This window comes from Mauremys mutica, chromosome 5 (genome assembly GCF_020497125.1).
Source record: "Mauremys mutica isolate MM-2020 ecotype Southern chromosome 5, ASM2049712v1, whole genome shotgun sequence".
Lineage (NCBI taxonomy): Eukaryota > Metazoa > Chordata > Testudines > Geoemydidae > Mauremys > Mauremys mutica.
This window is the reverse complement of record NC_059076.1, coordinates 33738561-33759187: the sequence shown is the minus strand read 5'-3', so window position 1 is coordinate 33759187 and position 20627 is coordinate 33738561. Positions and strand designations below refer to the sequence as shown.

The 20627-nt window shown below is 40.9% G+C and overlaps 1 protein-coding gene across 2 annotated transcripts in view; it reads right to left on the bottom strand.

Annotated features, from left to right (window-relative positions):
- The window catches only part of CFI (complement factor I), a 28017-nt gene extending 8709 nt beyond the window's left edge, over positions 1-19308 (bottom strand). The window contains exons 1-11 of one of the 2 annotated variants that reach the window (XM_045019317.1): positions 19075-19308; positions 14485-14782; positions 13843-13993; positions 12086-12261; positions 10880-10990; positions 8787-8900; positions 7379-7408; positions 7167-7202; positions 5741-5779; positions 2230-2268; positions 190-293 (exon numbers count right to left, since the gene is read on the bottom strand). In XM_045019317.1, coding sequence (XP_044875252.1) covers positions 190-293; positions 2230-2268; positions 5741-5779; positions 7167-7202; positions 7379-7408; positions 8787-8900; positions 10880-10990; positions 12086-12261; positions 13843-13993; positions 14485-14782; positions 19075-19293 — 1317 coding nt within the window. In that variant the 5' untranslated portion in view covers positions 19294-19308. Of the gene's footprint in view, positions 1-189; positions 294-2229; positions 2269-5740; positions 5780-7166; positions 7203-7378; positions 7409-8786; positions 8901-10879; positions 10991-12085; positions 12262-13842; positions 13994-14484; positions 14783-16175; positions 16329-19074 lie in introns of those variants that run through there. The other variant, XM_045019318.1, reaches the window with a different exon arrangement.
- Positions 19309-20627: the final 1319 nt, after the last annotated feature.

Genomic DNA, 20627 nt, shown 5'->3' with positions numbered 1-20627 from the left:
GGAATCACACCCCGAGCTTGAAGTGTAGACTTACCCTTTCTGTTCAAAACTGCAATCTTACAAACTGATTAGGTTTCTGCATTGATTATACTTTAAGCCAATACTTCCACTGATGCATCAAGGTGCTGAAAAGCTAAAGACAACAATGCCCATATACAACTTATCAGACTAGGTCACTTTTGTTGTCACCTTTGCAGCAGTGTTTCCTCCTATGATTCGCTTCCGTCGAGTTACTGGGTGCTTTGTAACACCACACGTCAACTGAGGCAACAAGGTCTTTAATGTTTTCCTTTCTTTAACAAAAAGGAAAGAGCATGTCATTTAAGGAACACATTAATTTTCATCAAAATGAGGGGGTTTTTTTGTTTTGTTTTTTTTTAATAATTTGATTTCTATGTCCATTCAGGGCAAGATTCATATAGGGACTTAGGCACCTGCCACCAAGTGGAATTCACAGCCTGCTGTTAGGTGCCTAGTATACAATGCATGAGTAGAATTAAGCACCCAAGAATGGAATCGACAAAAGCCGTCAAGCTGAGTCTGGGAGGTGGGGTTCAGGCTCCCTAAACCAGCCATTAGGACAGTGGTGCTCAAACTTTTCCTGTCATGTCTCCGATTACCAGTAATGGAATCTGTCTGCGCCCCCCCCCTCCCCATTACTGCACAGTTGGCTCAGCAGAGGAGCTTGGGCTAAAGGTGGAGCTGGGGGCTGAAATGGGGCTAGAGAGGGAATGAAGACAGAGCTGGCCTGGGGGTGGAGTGGAGCTGTGGCCTGGCCCAGAGATAGGAGGGAGTGCCACCCAGCCTCACCCTCTCTGGGGACTGACCCAGGCCCTGCTGAGTCGGGGAGGTGGGGTTCCCCACAGTTTGGGGACCACTGCATTAGGAAGTTCAAGGAGAGGTGTTGCCTGAGCTCCACCCCTCAAAAGGAGCTAGGGATCCCAATCCAGATCACAAGAGGCACCAATCTGTGCTTGGGAATCACAGCTGTGAACACTCTCCTGAAGTTAGACACCAACGCCATTTCTTGCAGGAGGAGGTATTGGTGGCTGTGATCTGGTGCACAAGTTGCAATGCTGCTCACATTTGGACCAGTTTCCCTTCCGTCATGATGGAGGGCAGGCCAGGCCAAATTTGAGTGGTGGTGTGATGCAACCCCGTGCGCCAGGTCACAACACCACTCACTCGAGACTGATTTTTTTTTTTCAATTTGTGGGCAAATCTGCACTGGCAAAAAAACCAATCAAACAAAAAAATAAAACACAAAACAACAACTCCCCCCACACCTCTATTAATTTGGGCTCTAGGAATGTTAGGTGGCAACTGAGTGAGGGTTTTGTGAATCCCAATGAACGTTGGACTTAGGTGCCTAACTGCTAGTGAATCTGGTCCACAATTACCTCAGTAATTGTAGGAATTCAACACTGTAGAAACTGGAGACTGATTTAAATTTTTGTTGAAAATATGATATCTGTGAGAAACTGCATGCTGGGTTCAGGACAAGAGTAACAAAGAATCTAGGGCCACAATTTCCTATGGCTCTTTTTGTTTTTAAAATCTTGTATAGCTTAGATCAGTGGTTTTCAAACTTTTTTCTTCTGGCAACACAGTTGAAGAAAATTGTTGATCCTGTGACCCAATGGAGCTGGGGCAGAGTGTTGGGGTGCAGGGGTGAGGGCTGTGGGGTGGGGCTGGGAATGAGAGGTTTGGGGTGTAGGAGGGGGCTCCAGGTTGGGGGAGCTCTGGGCAGGGGATTGGGGTGTGGGCTTACCTTGGGTGGCTCCTGGTCAGCGGCACTGCAGGGGTGCTAAGGCAGGCTTCCTGCCTGTCCTGACACTGCGGACCACGCTGCACCCCAGAAAAAGCCAGCAGCAAGTCCGGCTGCTAGGCAGAGGTGCACAAGTGGCTCTGCGTGGCTCTTGCCTGCAGGCACTGTCTTCGCCCGCCCCCCCAGCTCCCATTGGCCGGGAATCAGGGCACAGCGCGGTGTCAGAACAGGTACAGGCTAGCAGCACCACCATCGGGACTTTTAATGGCCTGGTCGGCAGTGCTGACCAGAGCCGCTGTGACCCAGTGTCTTACATTGCGCGATCTAGTACTGGGTCGCGACCCACAGTTTGAAAACCACTGGGCTTAGATAAACAATGTAAATGCTCAGTTGAAAAATGCTTTGGAAAGTTCACCCTATGACATGGTATCCACCTAGGCTGGAGTTTTAGTGAAACTTACCTTCATCCATATTAGAAATTGGGACGAAGACATGTTGTTCTGTAGTAAAATAATGAAATATTAGTACCCAAATATTTACAAACATTTCCAGTTACCCTAGCACTTAAACATATGTTTTGTGTCAAAATAATGGTAGCATTGTATTTTCCTTAAAAAAACAACACACATTTCATCCCATGTGGATGTTGCTGTATATCACAATATCACCACGTAATATGACGCTCTTTGGCCTTCTCTCCGTAACTGTTCTGCAAATAACAAGCGGTCTAATTAATAAATGTACACCCCATTATTCAAGGTTAGAGGAGTATTTTGCATCTAACTACATGCTGTCACTTTCCTCCCTTTCTTTCTTGTTTCACTTGAGTAATATCATCTGGTCCTCCTCCACTATGAGGCCCCCAAAAGACATCATTCTCTGACACCCATCTCAGGAAGTTTTGCGGAGCTCAAAGGAAGGCATGCTGCAGGGTTATTTTGTATTTAGGTGGTGCAGTCGTGTGTGAAATGCTTCCTTTAGCTTGCTTAATAGGGGGATTTGGCACATATGAAGTTCCTTTACTGGACTTGATCCTCCAAGTTTTATTCAAACAAAACATCTACTGAAATCATTATTTGATTTTGGCTAAATAAGGGCTGAAATGAAAGTGCTTTCATTGTTGGTCCTATACCATAATAGCAGAAATGCTGCAGGTCAAGATTAAATGGCTAGTTGATATGGAGATCTTTGCACAGTCTATAATTAAGTATATAAAAATAAAAAGACTTCAAAATATTTTGAGCTTGCATTTTAACCTTTGCATATGAACACTCTGGGAATAAAATACAAATACATCAATATACACCAAATTCTCTCTCTCACAGACCCACATATGCAAATACTCCCCACACTTGTACAGCATTGAGTAGGGAAATATTTTTTATACTGCAGTGACTGAAATGACACGTAAAATAATAGAACATAAAAATATTTGCCTGGGATGTCTAGCTTTGTCTTTTGCTCATGTAAGGCTAAAACACAAAAACATCAGTAGTTTGAACGCGCTGGTTTGCTGTACGTTGTTCCAGCGAGAGTTTCCAACTCCACCCTTTGCTGATTTTGCAGAAAGCAGTTATTTAACTAGATGTTTGGATAGCATTGGAAAAGTCTACTTGCCTTGGCTAAATCATTTATTTATTGATGGATGAATAAAATACTGTTAATTTCTTTATCATCCTCATAGATGGGTGAGTATGTTTTATGCCTCTGCTACTAAATTTTGTTGGTGATTTTTCAAGGTTGTATTAGATATGGCTGCTGGGAAAAATGCCCTGATTATATGAATCAAGAATATTTTTGTTTTTATTCAGAAGAAATATAGCCTTTTCATGCATACACTATGCATAACCTGAATGTGAAGCTTCGGCCTGATTAGACTATTTCACTACAACAAAACCCACAGCCAAACAAAAGATGAGTCAGTGGACAAGACACTGTAGAACAGTTTATCAATCCAAAATGCAATTAAAGATAGGAATGTTTGGACAAATTATACACAAATAAAATACATAAATGTAGGATTAATAGCTAGAAGGATGTGCTCCCAATTTTCCACTCCTTCAAGTTCAAGCTTCTTAACATCCAAGCACTTATGTTCTGTCCTCTCCACTTATTCTCTCTTATCTCTTATTTGTTGTTTCCCAGTTGCACCATCTGCTCTAACTGCTAATCTGTCCTGTTCTCCTAAATTCATATTTGTGCTTTTCTCCGTGCTGCCCCTTACATTTGCAACACCCTCCCTCCACAAATTGGTAAAGACACAATGGTCTCCTTTAAATCATTCCTAAAGGCCTACTTCTATTGCAGTTTACTAGAAATCAGCTAGCTAACAATGGCCAGATCACAGGCAAAACACCCTTCACAAAACCCCAATGCTTTAAACAATTTGGCACTATCAAATTGTGCACATAGCTACTCTGTGTAACCACATAAACTTCTCCCCCTTACCAGGGGCGGCTCTAGGAATTTGGCCGCCCCAAGCACGGCGGCATGCCGCAGGGGGGCGCTGCTGGTCGCCAGTCCCGCGGCTCTGGGGGACCTCTTGCAGACGTGCCTGCGGAGGGTGCGCTGGTCCCGCGGCTCCGGTGGAGCATCCGCAGGCATGACTGCGGAAGGTCTGCCAGAGCTGCCTGCCGGCAAAATGCCGCCCCAAGCGCGCGCTTGGCGCACTGGGGTCTGGAGCCGGCCCTGCCATTACCCTCATCCTATATCCCTCTTCCTTGTTGTGTGTCACACTCACTTGTCTTAACAATGTGTCTGTAAACCAGTGGTGTCCCACCTTTTTACGCCCAAGATCACTTTTTTAATTTAAGGGCAACCCAGAATGTGCCCTGCCCCGCTCACTCCATCCCTGTCCCCCTCTGTCACTCGCTTTTCCCCCACGCTCGCTCACTCACTTTCTCCGGGCTGGGGTAGGGGGTTGGGTTTCGGGAGCAGGTGCGGGCTCTGGGCTGGGGCCGAGGGGTTTGCAGTGTGGAAGGGGGGCTCTGGGCTGAGGTTGGGGTGCTGGGGGGTCAGGGCTGGGGCAGGGGGTTGGGATGCAGGAGGGGGTACAGGGTGCTGGCTCTGGGACGGGGTTTGGGGTGCAGGAGGGAGTTCAGGATGCAGGAGGGGGTATAGGGTGCTGGCTCCGGGAGGGGGCTCAGGGCTGGGGGTTGGGGTGCAGCCTCCTGCCAGGCTGCACTTACCTCTGGCGGCTCCTGGTCGGCAGTGAACTGTGGCTGCTGCTAAGGCAGGCTCCCTGCCTACCCCGGTTCCACGCCGCTCTCGGAAGGGGCCAACGTGCCTCTGCGGCCCCTGGAGGAAGCAGGGGACACGTGGCTCTGCTCACTGCCCCTCTCTGCAAGCACCATCCCCGCAGCTCCCACTGGCCACAGTTCTCCATTCCCGGCCAATGGGAGCTGCGCGGGCCAGGTGCTTGCAGGCAGGAGCAGCGAGAGGAGGGGTCTCTCCCCCACCTCCGCGGCCGCGCTGGCCGCTTCTGGGAGCGGTGTGGAGCCGGAGCAGGCAGGGAGCCTGTCTTAGCAGCAGCCCCGCTGCACTGCCGGAGATTGCGATTGACTGGGAGATCCTCTAGGATCGACCGGGAGATCGTGACTGACCAGTTGGTGACCTCTGCTGTAAACTCTTCAGATGTGTTTTCTTATGTGTTTGTACAATACCTAGAACAATGGGATACCTATTCCTCTGTGGAAACCACAACAGTACCAGTAATAACTATGGCTCAGATTCTCAGAGGCATTCAGGCACCAAATTCCCATTGATTTCCATGAAGACAGGTGCCCAAATACCTTTGTGGATCTAGCTTTCTGAGATAAACTGAATTTGACTCCCTTTCACCACCTGTTAAACAAATCTAGCATAACTGGTCTAAAATTTCTCATGGATGATCCTCCATCAGAAGAGAATTTGGGGAAAGTTCGTCCCATGACATGGCAACCAGGTAGGAAGTGGAGCTTTAATCAAACTGACCTCCATCCATACTGGAAGTTGAGATGTCTTCTTTTTGTTCTGTAATAAAATAATGGAATATTAGTAGTTTAATGTTTATAAGCATTTTAAACTGCACTATCACTTAAACATATGTTTGTGTTAAAAAGATAGGTTTTTAAAAAAATGAAAATATATTGTTCCACACATTATTAGAAATACTTTTTCATCCCAGTTCTTAATAGATATTTTTCTAAATTATAAAAGCTCCACATAATATGACACTCTTTGGCTTTCTCTGCTTAAAAGTAGCATGCAAATAACAAGTGGTCTAATTCATATGTATGTGCTAAATACACCACTAATCAAGATTAGAGGGGCATGCTGCATCTAAACAATTACATACTGATATTTTCCTCCCTTTCTTTTTGGTTTCCTTCAAGTAATCTCCTCCTCCACTATGAATCCCCCAAAAATCATCATTCTGTGATACCCATTTCAGGAAGCTTTGTGGCACTCAAAGGAGTAGTACGTGGCAAGGTTATTTTAAATTGTGATGGTGTATTTGTGTACATTGACAAGTTCATCTACCTAGGCTGCAAGCCGAGTTCAAATAGTCAGAGCAAACTGGATATTCTTTGATGAATAAGTCTCACTGCTTCCTGTGTGACGTCCATGTCTTGCTAATGGGTACAAAAATGTCTTTGTGCTAAGACAAAGTTCGGGATCTATCAGACTTGTGTACGATCTATATTGCTATACAGGTCAGAAGCCCAGACTCTCATGCAGGCAGACTTGGAGTGGCTAGAGGCAATCTATATGTGCTGTCAGTGCTAAATCCTGAGCATAAAGTGGTTTGTCTTTGTGTGAAATGCCATAATCTCACAGAGACCTGACCATCCTTCAATCACTCATTATATTTGAAAAGCCACATTGCATACGCTTTGGCAATGTCTCCAGGATGGACAAAAAAACCCCAGCACACTATGCTCTCAAACTCTCCATTGACACACAAAGGGGTGCATTCTCTGACCTTACCTCATGCTGTCTGTGGGACCATCCCACAGATTATTGGATTTGCGGGATTGAGCCAGATCTGGGAACTTCATTACATGATGCCTGGTGTGATGCCATCAATTGTGGTCACTCTGGCTGGCATAACAGTCCTCAGTAGACTATGTGTGTTTAATTATTTGAGTTCTGTGCTACATGCCTCCTTTAGCCTGGTTTTGAGGGTATTTGAAATAAATAAAATGTTCCTGATTGGACCTTAACCTTCAGGCTTTATCCAAACAAAACACACATTGAAATAAATGGGAATTTTGACAATTGGGACTTCCATTTGCAGGTCTTGTACCATAGTAGCAGTAGTGTTGCAGGTCACGATTAAATGCTAATTGATGTGGAGAACTTTGCACAGTGGCAGTCTGTAATTAGCATATAAAAATAAAGACTTCAAAATATTTACCTTGAATGTTAGTCTTTGAATGTGAACGCCCTGGGACTAAAACACAAAATCATCAATATATATTAAATTCTTGCTCTCCTTCTGACACACACATGCAAATGCTCTCATACTTGTACTGCACTGAGAAATTTTTATTATACTAGAGTGACTGAAATGCCTGTAAATACCACACATACACAAATCTATAAATAACAGAACACCAAAATATTTACCTGTAACTTTTGGCTTTGGCTTTTGCTCACCTAAGAATAAAGCACAAAAACAACAGCATAGTTTGAACACACTTCTTTGCTGTACATTGTTCCTGCAACAAAATATGTCTTAAATTTACTTTGTAAACTTTTCAGGCATGTCTTCCTATGTGTTTGTACAGTGCATAGAACAATGGGATGCCCAATATTCTGTGGAAACCACTACAGTACAAATAATAACTATGGCCCAGATCCTGAAAGTATTCAGGCACGTAACTCCTATTGATTTCTACAGAGATAGGTGCCCAAATACTTTTGAAGACTGATCATCTGTCCTCTTCTCCACAACATCTTTGTTCTTTCTTCCATGCTGCTCCTCTAGCATCCTCCCTCAACTAATCTGTAAGGATACAACATCTGCCTTAAATCCTTCCTAAAGCCCCACTTCTACTTCATAGTTTACTAGAAATCAGCCAGTTTATGATTGCTGGATGACAGGCAAAACACTCTTCTCAGTACCCCAATGTTTTAAAATAATTCAGAACCATCAAGTTGTGCATATAGCTACCCCGTGAAAAACACACAAACTTCTCCCTGTTACCTTCATCTTATCTCCCTCTTCCTTGTTGTCCATCAAACTCACTTGTCTTAAATTTACATTGTACACGCTTCAGGACAGCTCTTCCTTTATGTTTGCACAGTGCATAGAGCAACACACTGTCCCATTCCCTTTGGACACCACCATAACACAAATAATAACACAGTGATTAGCTTTCTGATATAAACTATATTTTGACTCTCTTCCTTCACCTCTTAGATAAATAAAACAAAATTTGTCTGAAGTTTCTCATGGATAGCTCTCCACCAGAAGAAAATATTTGGAGGTAATCAGAGAAGGGAGACGACAGTGTAAGAGCTAGAGCAAGAGAGAGTAGAACAAGCTTAAAACAAAATAAAACATTTTTTGAAGAGTGGACTGGTAGTACAGACAGGTAACATTAATATTTAGTTGGATTTCTCATGGGGCTATTGGGGGGGAAATACTTCCACCAGTCCTACCCACTCCCCAGCGATGGATCTTTGGCACAACCAGTGGCCCTTGGCAGAATCTGGAGAAAATGGGGGGAATGGTACAATATTCCAGACGCAAATGACATTCCCTTCCAGTGAAGGTCCCCAGGGCATGATCTGTTTCCCCAGCCCCTTACTTGTCTTGCTTTTCCTCTTCCTCTAGAAGGAAGAGGAGCAACAGGGTATAATGCAACAGAAACCATTAACATAACATTATTACAAATGTTTGCATAACTTTTGGGAGAGTAGTGCATTTTCTTGGCTTTGCAAATCAGCTGCATATTTTAAAATGTAGGAATTCTTTATTCTCTAGTTTAAACTGACTGGAACAAAGAAGATAAATCTATGAAAGCTTAACCTCCACAGCGAGCTCGAGATTCATCCTCTCCTGCAAGGCAGTCCACTTCCCTGTTACAGAGGTACTTATTTGGAATACACACATCGGAGTTACAATGGAAACTGTTGTTGCATTCTGTAACGAAAAGAGAACTCAATTTGTATGGGATGGGGTCAAATGATTCACCAACCTCACCACTGTAGGAGACCTAATTTAACTTAACTACAATGCAGCCACAATTATGACAAAAGTAAAATGTTCATTAATATGTAATGGAACCAGACACTGGATACATAAAGCAAAATGGATGCTATCAATGCTGTAGACTCCCCATTTTCCAACTTTAAAACAGAGTTTCAACTTTTCAGGCTTTCATCAGTTTAGTGCTGTAGTTCTCAAATTTTTTGAGCATGACCCATTACCAGTTTTTTCCAGAACTTTTGCCAACACACAAACCGAGCCAAACACCAACCCACCTTTCAGTCTTGTTAGTGTTCTTGATGATTTCAATGGGAATTTAGAGTGTTCTGCATCTCACAAGACTAGGCCCAACATTTTCAAAAGTAGGAGCCTAAAAGCTAGTCATCTAAGCCCATATTTAGGCACCTACATGATTTAGGCGCACAAGTTCTATTGACTGAAATGCTTTTGAACATCCTACTGGGAAGTGCCTAAATATAGGATTAAGAACTGAACTTTAGGCTTGTATTGTGAAAACATTGACCATGGCCCTTAATTACAGTCAGGCACTCGTCTATTGGGTGAAACATTCCTATAAATTCAGGTATCTGGCTTTTTTCTCTATTCTCACAAAAATGTGATATATTTTGAACAGCAAAGCCAATGCTTTGCCAGGTTTTCTTGACTTACTTTATATTCTCCCATGCAAATCTATATTTAGGGATTTTCTTTATTTAATGGAAAAGCTGATGGTTCCTTAATACCAGTATAAGGCCTGGGGAAGACTGCATTTGACATCAGTAGGCTTTGGATCAGGGCCAGACTGATGAAAAACAGCACTAGACACATGAACAAGCACTCCTTGGAGTAAATCCTTTCATGCACAAACTCTGGAGTCAAGAGATCTGTTCCTCAGGTGTTCCGTAGCTTAGCATCATCTTTGAACTTTAGAAACTTGATTTCAGTATTGTAAATATAATTTAAATACCATGTGAAAGGGTGAGATTTTGTTAATGACACTTAGACAAATCTGATTTTTATCTACACTTTCCTTGCAAATGTTATGTACATTGTAAGAATGTCAGAACAGGGACCTTGCCCTTCACACACGCTTTGGGTGCTATGATAAAAAATAAAAAGTAATAACTGAGACTGGCAAATACTTTAAAAAATCCATGTATATATGTTAATTTGTATTAAAAAATTACCTTTGACTGTGTTTGAACCTCTTTTTTTTGTTTACTTTCCGGAAATATTCATGCAAATTAATTTACCGGCAGGAACAATCACCAAAACAGCAAAATCAATGTTATTTGGGGAAAGAGAATTTTGAATTTGTAATCATGAGTTCTGGCATCTGAAATCCAATTTCTAAATGTATGCTCATCCAGTCAGATCACTGTTTCCAGTCAAAACTAGATGGAATTTTAAATATTGAACACAGTGACTGCTCAGGAACAAGCTACAGGCAAAGATATTATTTTGTGAATAATTTATTATAAGTAATAACTTTGAGAAAATCTTAATTGGATTTATGGACAATTTGCTAACAAAAAAATGTAATCTTGTTGAATTATTTATTATTTGCCAATCTCTAATAATCCATTTTCAGTCCAACTAGCCATACTTTTTCCTTGGTCTATGATTCTTTATATTAAATAGTAAACTGTTATATTAAAAGTTTCCTAAAAATCTTTATTCTCTTAATACTAATAGATCATCCACGTGATTCAAGAAGTTAACTGGTGCCTAACTTTTCTTGTGTAACTATAATGAAGCTGTAGTATTGTCACCTTAGAAAGTTGAAAGACCTTTTCCTCAACTGGATTGAAATGGACTGATATTACCTTATAACTTTAAGGATTGTTTGAAAGTTTTCTATTGTATTACTGTACATAACTATGAGACACTTTTGAAGAGAGAATTACTATTACCTTTACAACACAATTCATCACTTAGGTCTCCACAGTCATTGATTCCATTACAGGTTTCATGTAAAGGAATGCATTTCTCATTGACACATTGGAATTCGTTTTTTGAACATTCTGCAAAGCAGGAAGAAAAAGAAAGTTCTTATTTAACTTTCTATATCAGAAACATTCAAGGAAAAAATTGTTTATTTTACTTTTCCAACAGTTAGGCCACTGCCTTCTTAGGGCCAGATCCAAAGCCCAGGAATCTTTTCCTTTATTTCAATAGGTTTTGCATCAGACCCTCACCATAGCCTTTTCTCTTTCCCCATCCAACTTCCAGCAACTTGGCAAAGGGAATCTTCATTTCTCTTTGTTAAGGACTAAGGTGGAGATGCCATTTCAGACCCACTGCTCGGTGGTGCACGTGAGTAATGTGGTGTACACTCTTCTTCTGGAAGGATATTCATCATATTTTAGGTGTCTCTACACTCTTGCTTTTGCCATTGGATCAAAGACAGAGCAGCTCTATCTGTACCCCTCCTTTGACCAGCTGCATCTCCCACTGATGCTACCAGAGCAGCCAAAGAAAGCCCAGTTATTGTCAATTTCATCACATAGAATATAAAACTATGAAATGTTTTAAACAAAAACATGGTTTAGTTTACACCAATACAGGAATTAAATTGGGACCAATGCTACAAGGTGCTAAGCACTTTGCAGAAGCACTTTGCAGAAGCACTAGCAATTCACATAATCAGGCTCTTGGCTGGTACCAAGCAACTGGGTTCTTAAATGTTCTGAAATGCATTAGACCGTCATCCTGGACAGAGTGATGGCTAGAAGGATCCCACTGGCCACCCCTCCAGCTGATCAGGGAAAGACAGGACTTACTAGAGATGGCGCAAGTTGCCCAAGAGAAGGATTTTAAGACACGTTTCTTCAGCTTCAAAGCCTTTGTTAGGCTTGGAGGAGGAAGAAAGTTGCAGGCACAACATTTTGCTGTTTTTGTGAAATTTTACTCCAAATATTTTATGAAAGAAGATGAATTATTTTCCCTGTTGAACTAACTAAAGGCTGAACATTATTTTAAAGACTATAAAATGTGACCACAGTTAGAAGCCCCGGTGCCTGTGGGTACCATACTTGATAGGCTAGAATGCAACTTCCTAATTGGATGCCGTGTTTAAACTGAAAAACCCTAAGTAGAATGACACATATTTTACCAACCTCTATCTCCATTATGGCACACGACACTAGCAAAATCCTTGTTAATAATATTTTCTCTCTCGATTAAAGTACATTCCGCCAGGCTAGTCTCTAGCCCTCTGCAAGTAGTATGAAGACATTTAGATGAAGTTAAGGCAGATTCTGGGACTTCGAATGTCTTTTTGTGATCAGCTCCTCTATGAAGATGCAAATAAAAGAAAATCAAAATATATTATCCTTACACAGAGTATTATCCATATTCAATTACTGTGTAGCAGTGACTTGATTTCCCTCCTGTAGCATGGAGGTAAAGGTGTTTAGAACATAGCTGAGAAAAATGAACACACATCAACTCCTGAGAACATAAAAAGGTGCTAGGTAGGCACACTGCATGAGTTTTTTGGAAACAAAATGAGGCCCTCATCCTGCAAATCGTTCCTCAGAGTGTGCCTGTGTGCAGCTCCATCAAAGTCAGTGGGGGTCAGATCCTGAAAAGTATTTAGGTGTCTAATTCCCATTGATTTCAGTAGAAGTTAGGCACCTAAATATCTGGGTCTCTGTGTAGCCACAGGGGTCTACTCATGTGGAACAACGTGTAGGTCAGACCTTTATTTGTGGGTGGATTCTAATGATGCAGAAGTTTGGGACCGTCCTGCATGATGCTAAGCACCCTCAATTCCCATTAAAGTCATTACAGGTTCATGGTGCTAGGGCATTGCTGGGACATGCCCTTAGTAAGAATGAGTTGTAAACCTTAGTAACTGCCAGAGTTCCCCCAAATTGTCCAATCTTCCTGATTAACAGAACGGCAACAACAAAGATGTCTTTAAAAACATCCTTCAACTTTGCTCTTGTTCCAAATTAGATTACCCTGTTCATCTCATTTGTATCTGTATTTTTACTTTATTAGTGCTCTATCATTCATGCAAGAAATCTACATCAAGTAAATAGGGAACCAGAGAGTCTATGGCTATGTCAGGCATGTAAGCCCCATCTAGAACTGAGTGCTCTGTCTCTGCAGAAGGCTCAGCCCCTGCTGTCTGAGGAGTTAAAGACCAGGACAGGGAATTAGGGATGGTGTGGGGCACTCCAGCAAGATGTCCAGCCCTCACACATGTTTAGATTGTCACTTGGCCCTAAGTGGGTATGTAAGAGAGTGCAGAAGAGTAAGGCTGGCTCCTTACATGTCTCTGCCTGGATAACCAAGATCATGAGTCTGGGCACAGAGTGGAAAACCAAGCTCTGTAGAGCTGCTCCTTTGCCCTGTGACAAAGTGGACTGGGTGGTGGTGGTGGAGAGGGCAGGGAGTGGGTGGAGGCTTGGCTCCAGCCCCCAATATTTTGACCAGTGGAGCATAGCTGGGAGAAGTAAGCTGTGCCCTGTAAAGGGATGCAGTAAATTATTTCCTCTCTGAGTTACAATTATTTCCCAGAGCTCTTTCTGGGGTGGCACATCTGCACATTGTCCCTAACATAGGATGAGAGAACATTCCCAATCTAGCCCACAGTTAACGATATTTTAAATAAAAATGCTTATGATTTGAATATAAAGTGTGTAACAATTATTCATAATATATTAGATTATCAGGATAGAAATCTCTTGGCTTTTACTGTCAAATGACCAATTACATAGTCTTTATGAGAAGATTACAGTAGATACACTCTCCATGACTGTCCAATCACATAACTGTCCACAGGGTGGGCCACAAGAAAGCCGGAGTGCATTTTCATAAACATTGTGATTATCTATATGAACCCCCTACACACAAAAAAACTTACTTTTCATAACCTAGATGTCTGCAGACAACATTTGCTTCATTCATACTCCACTGACTGTTACATATAAATAACTTCTCAGTATGATTCACAAGCTTTACTTGAATAAGACCCTCTGATTGTCCTGCAGAGTCCAAAGAAACTTCAAATTTTTCTAAAAAAAATTGCAGATTTGTAGTGTATCAGATGAAAGACAATCACAGCAATAAATATGTCATTATTTTAAACCTGTAGATAACTAACATTCATATGGACTGGAAATGCAACAGTTGATAGGGCACTAGATTGGGAACCAAGTCCCTGGGTACTATTTCTGACTCTTCGGCTGACTGACTTTGTGATCTTGGGCCAGTCACTTCATCTCAATATATCACAGTTTCTCCAGGACTGGCTGCCAGGAACAGAAGTGCATGTACGGTAGGTGGGTCTGTCAATTACTTGATTTTTTATGAGTATCAACAAATACTGCCTACTTTTAATTACTTTTCTTTTGCCCACTTTCCATTACTTTTATTTTGCTGCTTCACATTTTTACAATTAAACATTTACAAATAAATGATCAGGCTCTCTGAGAGTAAAGAGTTAAGCATTCACCATCCACCTAACAGTGACTGATATAGTTTTGGAAAAGGATATTTTCAATACCTGAAAGTGTGCACTTTTCCTTACTCAGAAACTTCTCATGGGGGTGCTGGCATTCATAGGCTTTTAGCTGACAATAATTATAGAATGTCCTTCCATTGGTAGAACAAACCGAGGTGACATTCTTTGGGCATTGGTAGGGAAGCTTGCAAATACAACTTCCTCCAACACATCTCTGCCAGGGGTGACAGAAAACTTTCTTACAAGCGTTATGCGTGTACTTATTATTTAAGCATTCTTCTATCAGGAACGTCTCTTGCTGATCTGACTGAAATAGCTCTTCATCTTCAGAGGCTCTGTGCTGCAAGACATGAAATAAAAAATCAAATAAGATTAAGTAGCAAATAAGCTGATATATAGGGCCCAGGCCAATGCCAACTGAAAACATTGGGAAGTCCCTCCATTGATTCCAGTTGGGTGTTAGATCAGGCCCATCACTAGCTTATTCCTTGTATATTTACTGTCTTTTGTGTGCAACAGTGAGGTGTTTCACTTCAGGTGTTTGCAGTAGTATCCTTGGTCACTCCACCTTTCTTATTTCTTATTTTTCTAGGGTTCGATTATCCCTCTTCTCTTTCTTTCTGGACATTTCATGCAGGATGAGCTCTGCTCTCTCTGATTTCCTTCAAACAGTCCTTAACTTTTCAGCACAGCAGATTATAGAATTCTTAAACTCAAATACTGGTGTTGTAGACAGTGGGATTTACAGTAAATTGTAATTAAAAAGTCTGCAGCTGGATGCTTAGAAACAGATGTTCTTACTGCCTAATCTTGATCAATTTTAAAAATTGCAAATATTTTTAAAGAGCCACAGGTCTTTAAAGAAAGAAACATGAATTTACACTTAACTTTTTTATTTGGTTTAGGTCGAATGAAGTGACAATTATTTATAACCCCTTGGAAACTTGAAAATGCAAAGCCCCTGATTTCATCGCAAAGAAAGTGCTTTTATTGGCTTGTTATTATTTAAGAAAAAAAGAATGTTGAAGCATAAAAATTGCATGTAGGGAATTTGCATACAGAAAAAAAGATAAACCAATGGGACTATCAACCTTGAATGTGTCCCTTAAATCAATACAACTCAAGTCTAAAGTACTAAGAGTGAAATCCTGACCCAATTGAAGCTGAATGTTTTGTTGTTGACTTCAGAGGGATCAGGATTTCATCCAAAAACTTTATCCTGTTTTGTAACCGTATTACATACTTCCTGCTATTCTCAGCCCGGTAATTAATTCAGTTAAATTAATTATTCCTCTAAATGTACAGACAAAACTAAGAGCCAGATCCTGCAGTCCTCATTCTGGCATAACTCCCATTACTCCACTGTAAGTTTTGCCTGAGTATAAACTGAATGAGGACTGCAGGATTTGATTCACTAGGATCCCAATCCTGCAACTGAATCAGGGTAGGCAGACCCCTGAGCCCCTTCAGAACCCCTTGCAGGACTAGGCCTGGGCCTATAATTGCAGTAATTTTTCTCTAAAGCCTCCTTTTCAGAAGCCTACTGACATACATTCCCAATTACAGTAATTACATGAAATAAAAATGCATGTCACATTTCAAGTATTCAAGTTTGGATTAAAATAACAGCACCAGTACCATTACAGGAAAACATTTAAAAATAAAATATTTTCACCAGTTATTATTTAAGAAAAACTTACAGAGGAATCATCTTATTTAAAATAAATTCTTACCTGTAATCCACAAAAGAAGCAGCATGAAAAAACTAAGAGAACTAGTAATACTTTCATGATGAAGTTTTTCTCTATCTAGCTAGAGGAAGTTCTCTGCGTCTGATTCTTTTTAGCCTTAGTTATTTGTCTGTGATTAATTTTTAACCATTAGTAAAATATTTAAAAAGGTTGTTTAGAAATAAAGTGCAAGAACCTCCAGATTTATAGATAATTTTGAACTCTTCATAAGTATCCTGCCTCAATCTAACGTTTTTTACCGTAACTGCAATACAAGATAACAAAAGTAAAGTCTTCGAAGTAAATCATTAAAAGGAGGATCCCATTAGGAGTTTATTTTTCTATGCCCTAACTCACAATCATTGGTCCCACTGCTGACTTTTGCCAAAGAATACCACTGAAATGCTCAGGCTGCTTCCATTGCTTCCACACTAGTTAGTTGTTTATATATGTGCCTCCTTTGAGTTATCCTGGAGCATAACAGACAAAAAGCAGGAACACCAGGATGGTAGTGAGTACTGTATTTTCATATTTCAAGATTATGCTCAGTACACATTGCTTAACTACTTGGCAAGTAGTGAAAGGTATGTATTTATTGTGTGGTTTATTAAGGGAGTGTCAGTTCCTAGCAACACTAGAATGAAAACAAAACTAAAGAAAGGCTATCTAGCACAAGGTACCTCATATTCCAAAAAGCTGCAAATAACAGAATCACACACACATATACATATACTCTCTTTATTTAAATAACTCCTAGGTAGTCAGACAAAAAGACAGGCTTGATCATCTAATAACAGGTTAAAGAATATTTAAATAAGTCAGATGTATTCAAGTCAGCAGGGCCTGACAAATTCACCCTAGGGTACTTTAGGAGCTAGCTGAAACAATCTCAGAACCATTAGCGATCTTTGAGAACTCATGGAGGAGGGGGAGGTCCCAGAGGTCTGGTGTAGGGCAAACATAGTACCTATTTTTAAAAAAAGGAACAAAGAGAACCTGAGAAATTATAGGCCAGAGTATGCCTACTTGAGCTCGTCATACCTTCTGATTGCAGCATAAAAATAGCCTGAATGATCACTGAATCCCAGAAAGCTATTTCATAGATTCATAGACTTAAGGTCAGAAGGGACCATTATGGTCATCTAGTCTGACCTCCTGCACAACGCAGGCCACAGAATCTCACCCATCCACTCCTGTAACAAACCCCTAACCTATGTCTGAGTTACTGAAGTCCTCAAATAATGGTTTAAAGACCTCAAGGTGCAGAGAATCCTCCAGCAAGTGACCCGTGCCCCACGCTGCAGAGGAAGGTGAAAAACCTCCAGGGCCTCTGCCAATCTTCCCTGGAGGAAAATTCCTTCCCGACCCCAAATATGGCGATCAGTTAAACCCTGAGCATGTGGGCAAGACTCACCAGCCAGCACCCAGGAAAGAATTCTCTGTAGTAACTCAGATCCTGCTCCATCTAACATCCCATCACAGACCATTGGGCCTATTTACCTGCTAATAATCAAAGATCAATTAATTGCCAAAATTAGGCTATCCCATCCTACCATCCCCTCCATAAACTTATCAAGCTTAGTCTTGAAGCCAGATATGTCTTTTGCCCCCACTACTCCCCTTGGAAGGCTGTTCCAGAACTTCACTCCTCTGATGGTTAGAAACCTTCATCTAATTTCAAGTCTAAACTTCCTAGTGTCCAGTTTATATCCATTTGCTCTTCTGTCCACATTGGTACTAAGCTTAAATAATTCCTCTCCCTCCGATATTTATCCTTCTGATATATTTATAAAGAGCAATCGTATCTCCTCTCAGCCTTCTTTTGGTTAGGCTAAACAAGCCAAGCTCTTTCAGTCTCCTTTCATAAGACAGGTTTTCCATTCCTCGGATCTTCCTAGTAGCCCTTTTCTGTACCTGTTCCAGTTTGAATTCATCCTTCTTAAACATGGGAGACCAGAACTGCACACAGTATTCCAGATGAGGTCTCAGCAGTGCCTTGTATAACAGTACTAACACCTCCTTATCTTTGCTGGAAATACCTCGCCTATTTGCTCTAGCAGCACTCTGGAGAGCTGTGTGTTGACTAATTCCTCCCTGCATTTCAAGGAAGTGCTGCATTTTTGGACTACTTTTGGAACCCTCTGGTCACTTGGTGCTGTCAACTGCCTCCTGTACACAAGGGTTACTTTGTATTACTAAAAGTCTAAAAGTTTTGTTTTTCTGAGCAATTTGTGATGTAAATTCCAGCACTTGCATGTTTTATTGTGCATTAGGGAATGCTCAAGCCCCTGGAATTCTAATATATAAATCTAATGATGACAGATGAAATGTGTTAGACTAGATAACTAGCAAGGGGATATGGATCATTTCACCTCTAGAGCACCTACTTGAACCCAGCCTAGGTCATTACCACTAATAACTGGTTGGTAGTGTATGTGAAATGAATTGTTTTAAGAACAGTTCTTGAACAAGTGTCCATGTCCCAAAACTTTCCATCCTAGCTGGCACTCTTGTTGGCAGTCTCAGCAGGAAGGGGATGGAGTCTTACCTTCACCTAGGAGAGATCCAAGTCAAGGTCTAAGGCTTGCAACGCTGCTGCCCATTCTGAACACAGAGAACTTCACTTTCCTGGGGTGTAATTAGGTACCCCTCATGGACGTTAAATGCATTTAAAATTATTTTCCCCTCCACTCCTCAAAAAAGCTAAAAGGCTATGAGAGGTCTTATGGAGTTTTCGTCTCATGTTTCTTTTAAAGGTGAGGGTTAGGGAGCTCCAGAGAAGGCAGGAGCCTTCAGAGCCTGAGGAACCCTGAGAAACATTACTTCCACCCTCATGCATCCCAGAGGCACTATTGCACTATTCCTCAGATGCTTCTTCAGGAGTCAAGTTGCCAAGAGTTACCTTCACTATCCAGTTTGCAGTAGAAACCTTGAACGTGGACTCAGCATTTACTCCATCACAGATTTCTGCAAGAGTTTGGAGGGAAACATACTGAGGAAAGTGTCTGCTCCCCAGCTCCACTTCCTTTCTTCCCATCCCCAAACCCCACACAGAAGGAATTTTGTGGGTTCGTAGGGAATTAGGGAGCATACTGTAGAGTTGGCATTCCTCCTCTTTCATGTCCTCATTCTCTCAGGTTTTAATTCTCTCTGCTAGTGGAAATGGAGAAAGCACAAAGACATGGGTCCTTATTTCTGTTATAGCCTGCATTGCAGATTAAGGACAGAATATTAGGGTTAACTTTGATTTTGTGGGGTTTTTTTTTTTACAGTTTGCCTCCAAAAATATCGTAATTTAAATGAAGTAATATTAGATTAATATTAAATGACTTGTGTGTTGTAAAAATCTCTGGTGTAAAGATTAATCTAAAGGCATTTCAAAATGCAGATTATTTACTTGACTGACCAGAATTTAGTGAAGGAATTGTTGTAATCCATTGCATAGATGCTATAGAAAATAATATGAAGAAATTAAACTCCCAAATCCTCCCATTATTTTATCCAGTAGTATCATGAAATCAGTTTGCAATAAAAGTACATTTACTTATAAAATGAGTTAGACAGAGGGTGCTTGTTTACTAACCAGTGAGTTAATACATAGAATTACTGCTACCACATCAGTCTTCTTGTTAGTGTCAGCCATTACCCAATTTATAAACATTTAAAATATGAGGAACTAAAATAACATAAATAACGAGGAGTCCTTGTAGCACCTTAGAAGCTAACAAATTTATTTATTATTATTATTTATTTAATATTATTATTAAATATAAATATTAAATATTATTATTTAATAATAAATTTGTTAGCCTCTAAGGTGCCACAAAGACTCCTCGTTATATTTCCTGATACAGACTAACACAGCTACCACTCTAAAATAACATAGTTAACTGTGCTAATTTATCACTCACTTCTGTATTTCTCAATCATTCCAAATACCAGGGAAAGATTGCAAAATCAGCTGAAGCATTTAAAAAGAGCAGAGGGAGGGAAAGGGCCAAAAATATGCGTACATACACCAAAAATACTTATAAATAGCTCTTTAATGTTTATAATGATCTGTGCATATTGGAAACAAACCTCTCCACACATGCTTTGGATCTGTTTTTCCAAAAAATTACATTACCACAAATTACACCTGACCAGTGTGGAAAACTTAATGGTCCCCTAATGGAGGTCAAGTTAATTGAGGAAATTAAGAAAATGAAAGTATGGAAAGCCCCAGCTGGATGGCTTCTCTGCCAAGTTCAATAGACACTTCCTTGAACTCCCACCATCAAGATGCTTGAACTGTTTAATGAGTCCCTTCTGGAAACCACCTTTCCCTACACACAAGGGAAGCTCTGTTATTGGTTATTACTAAAGCAAGAAGATATGCCACGCTGTGTTCCAATGACAGGCCAATATCACTTATTAACAGTGATATCAAAATATTGGCAAAAGTTCTGGCAGAGA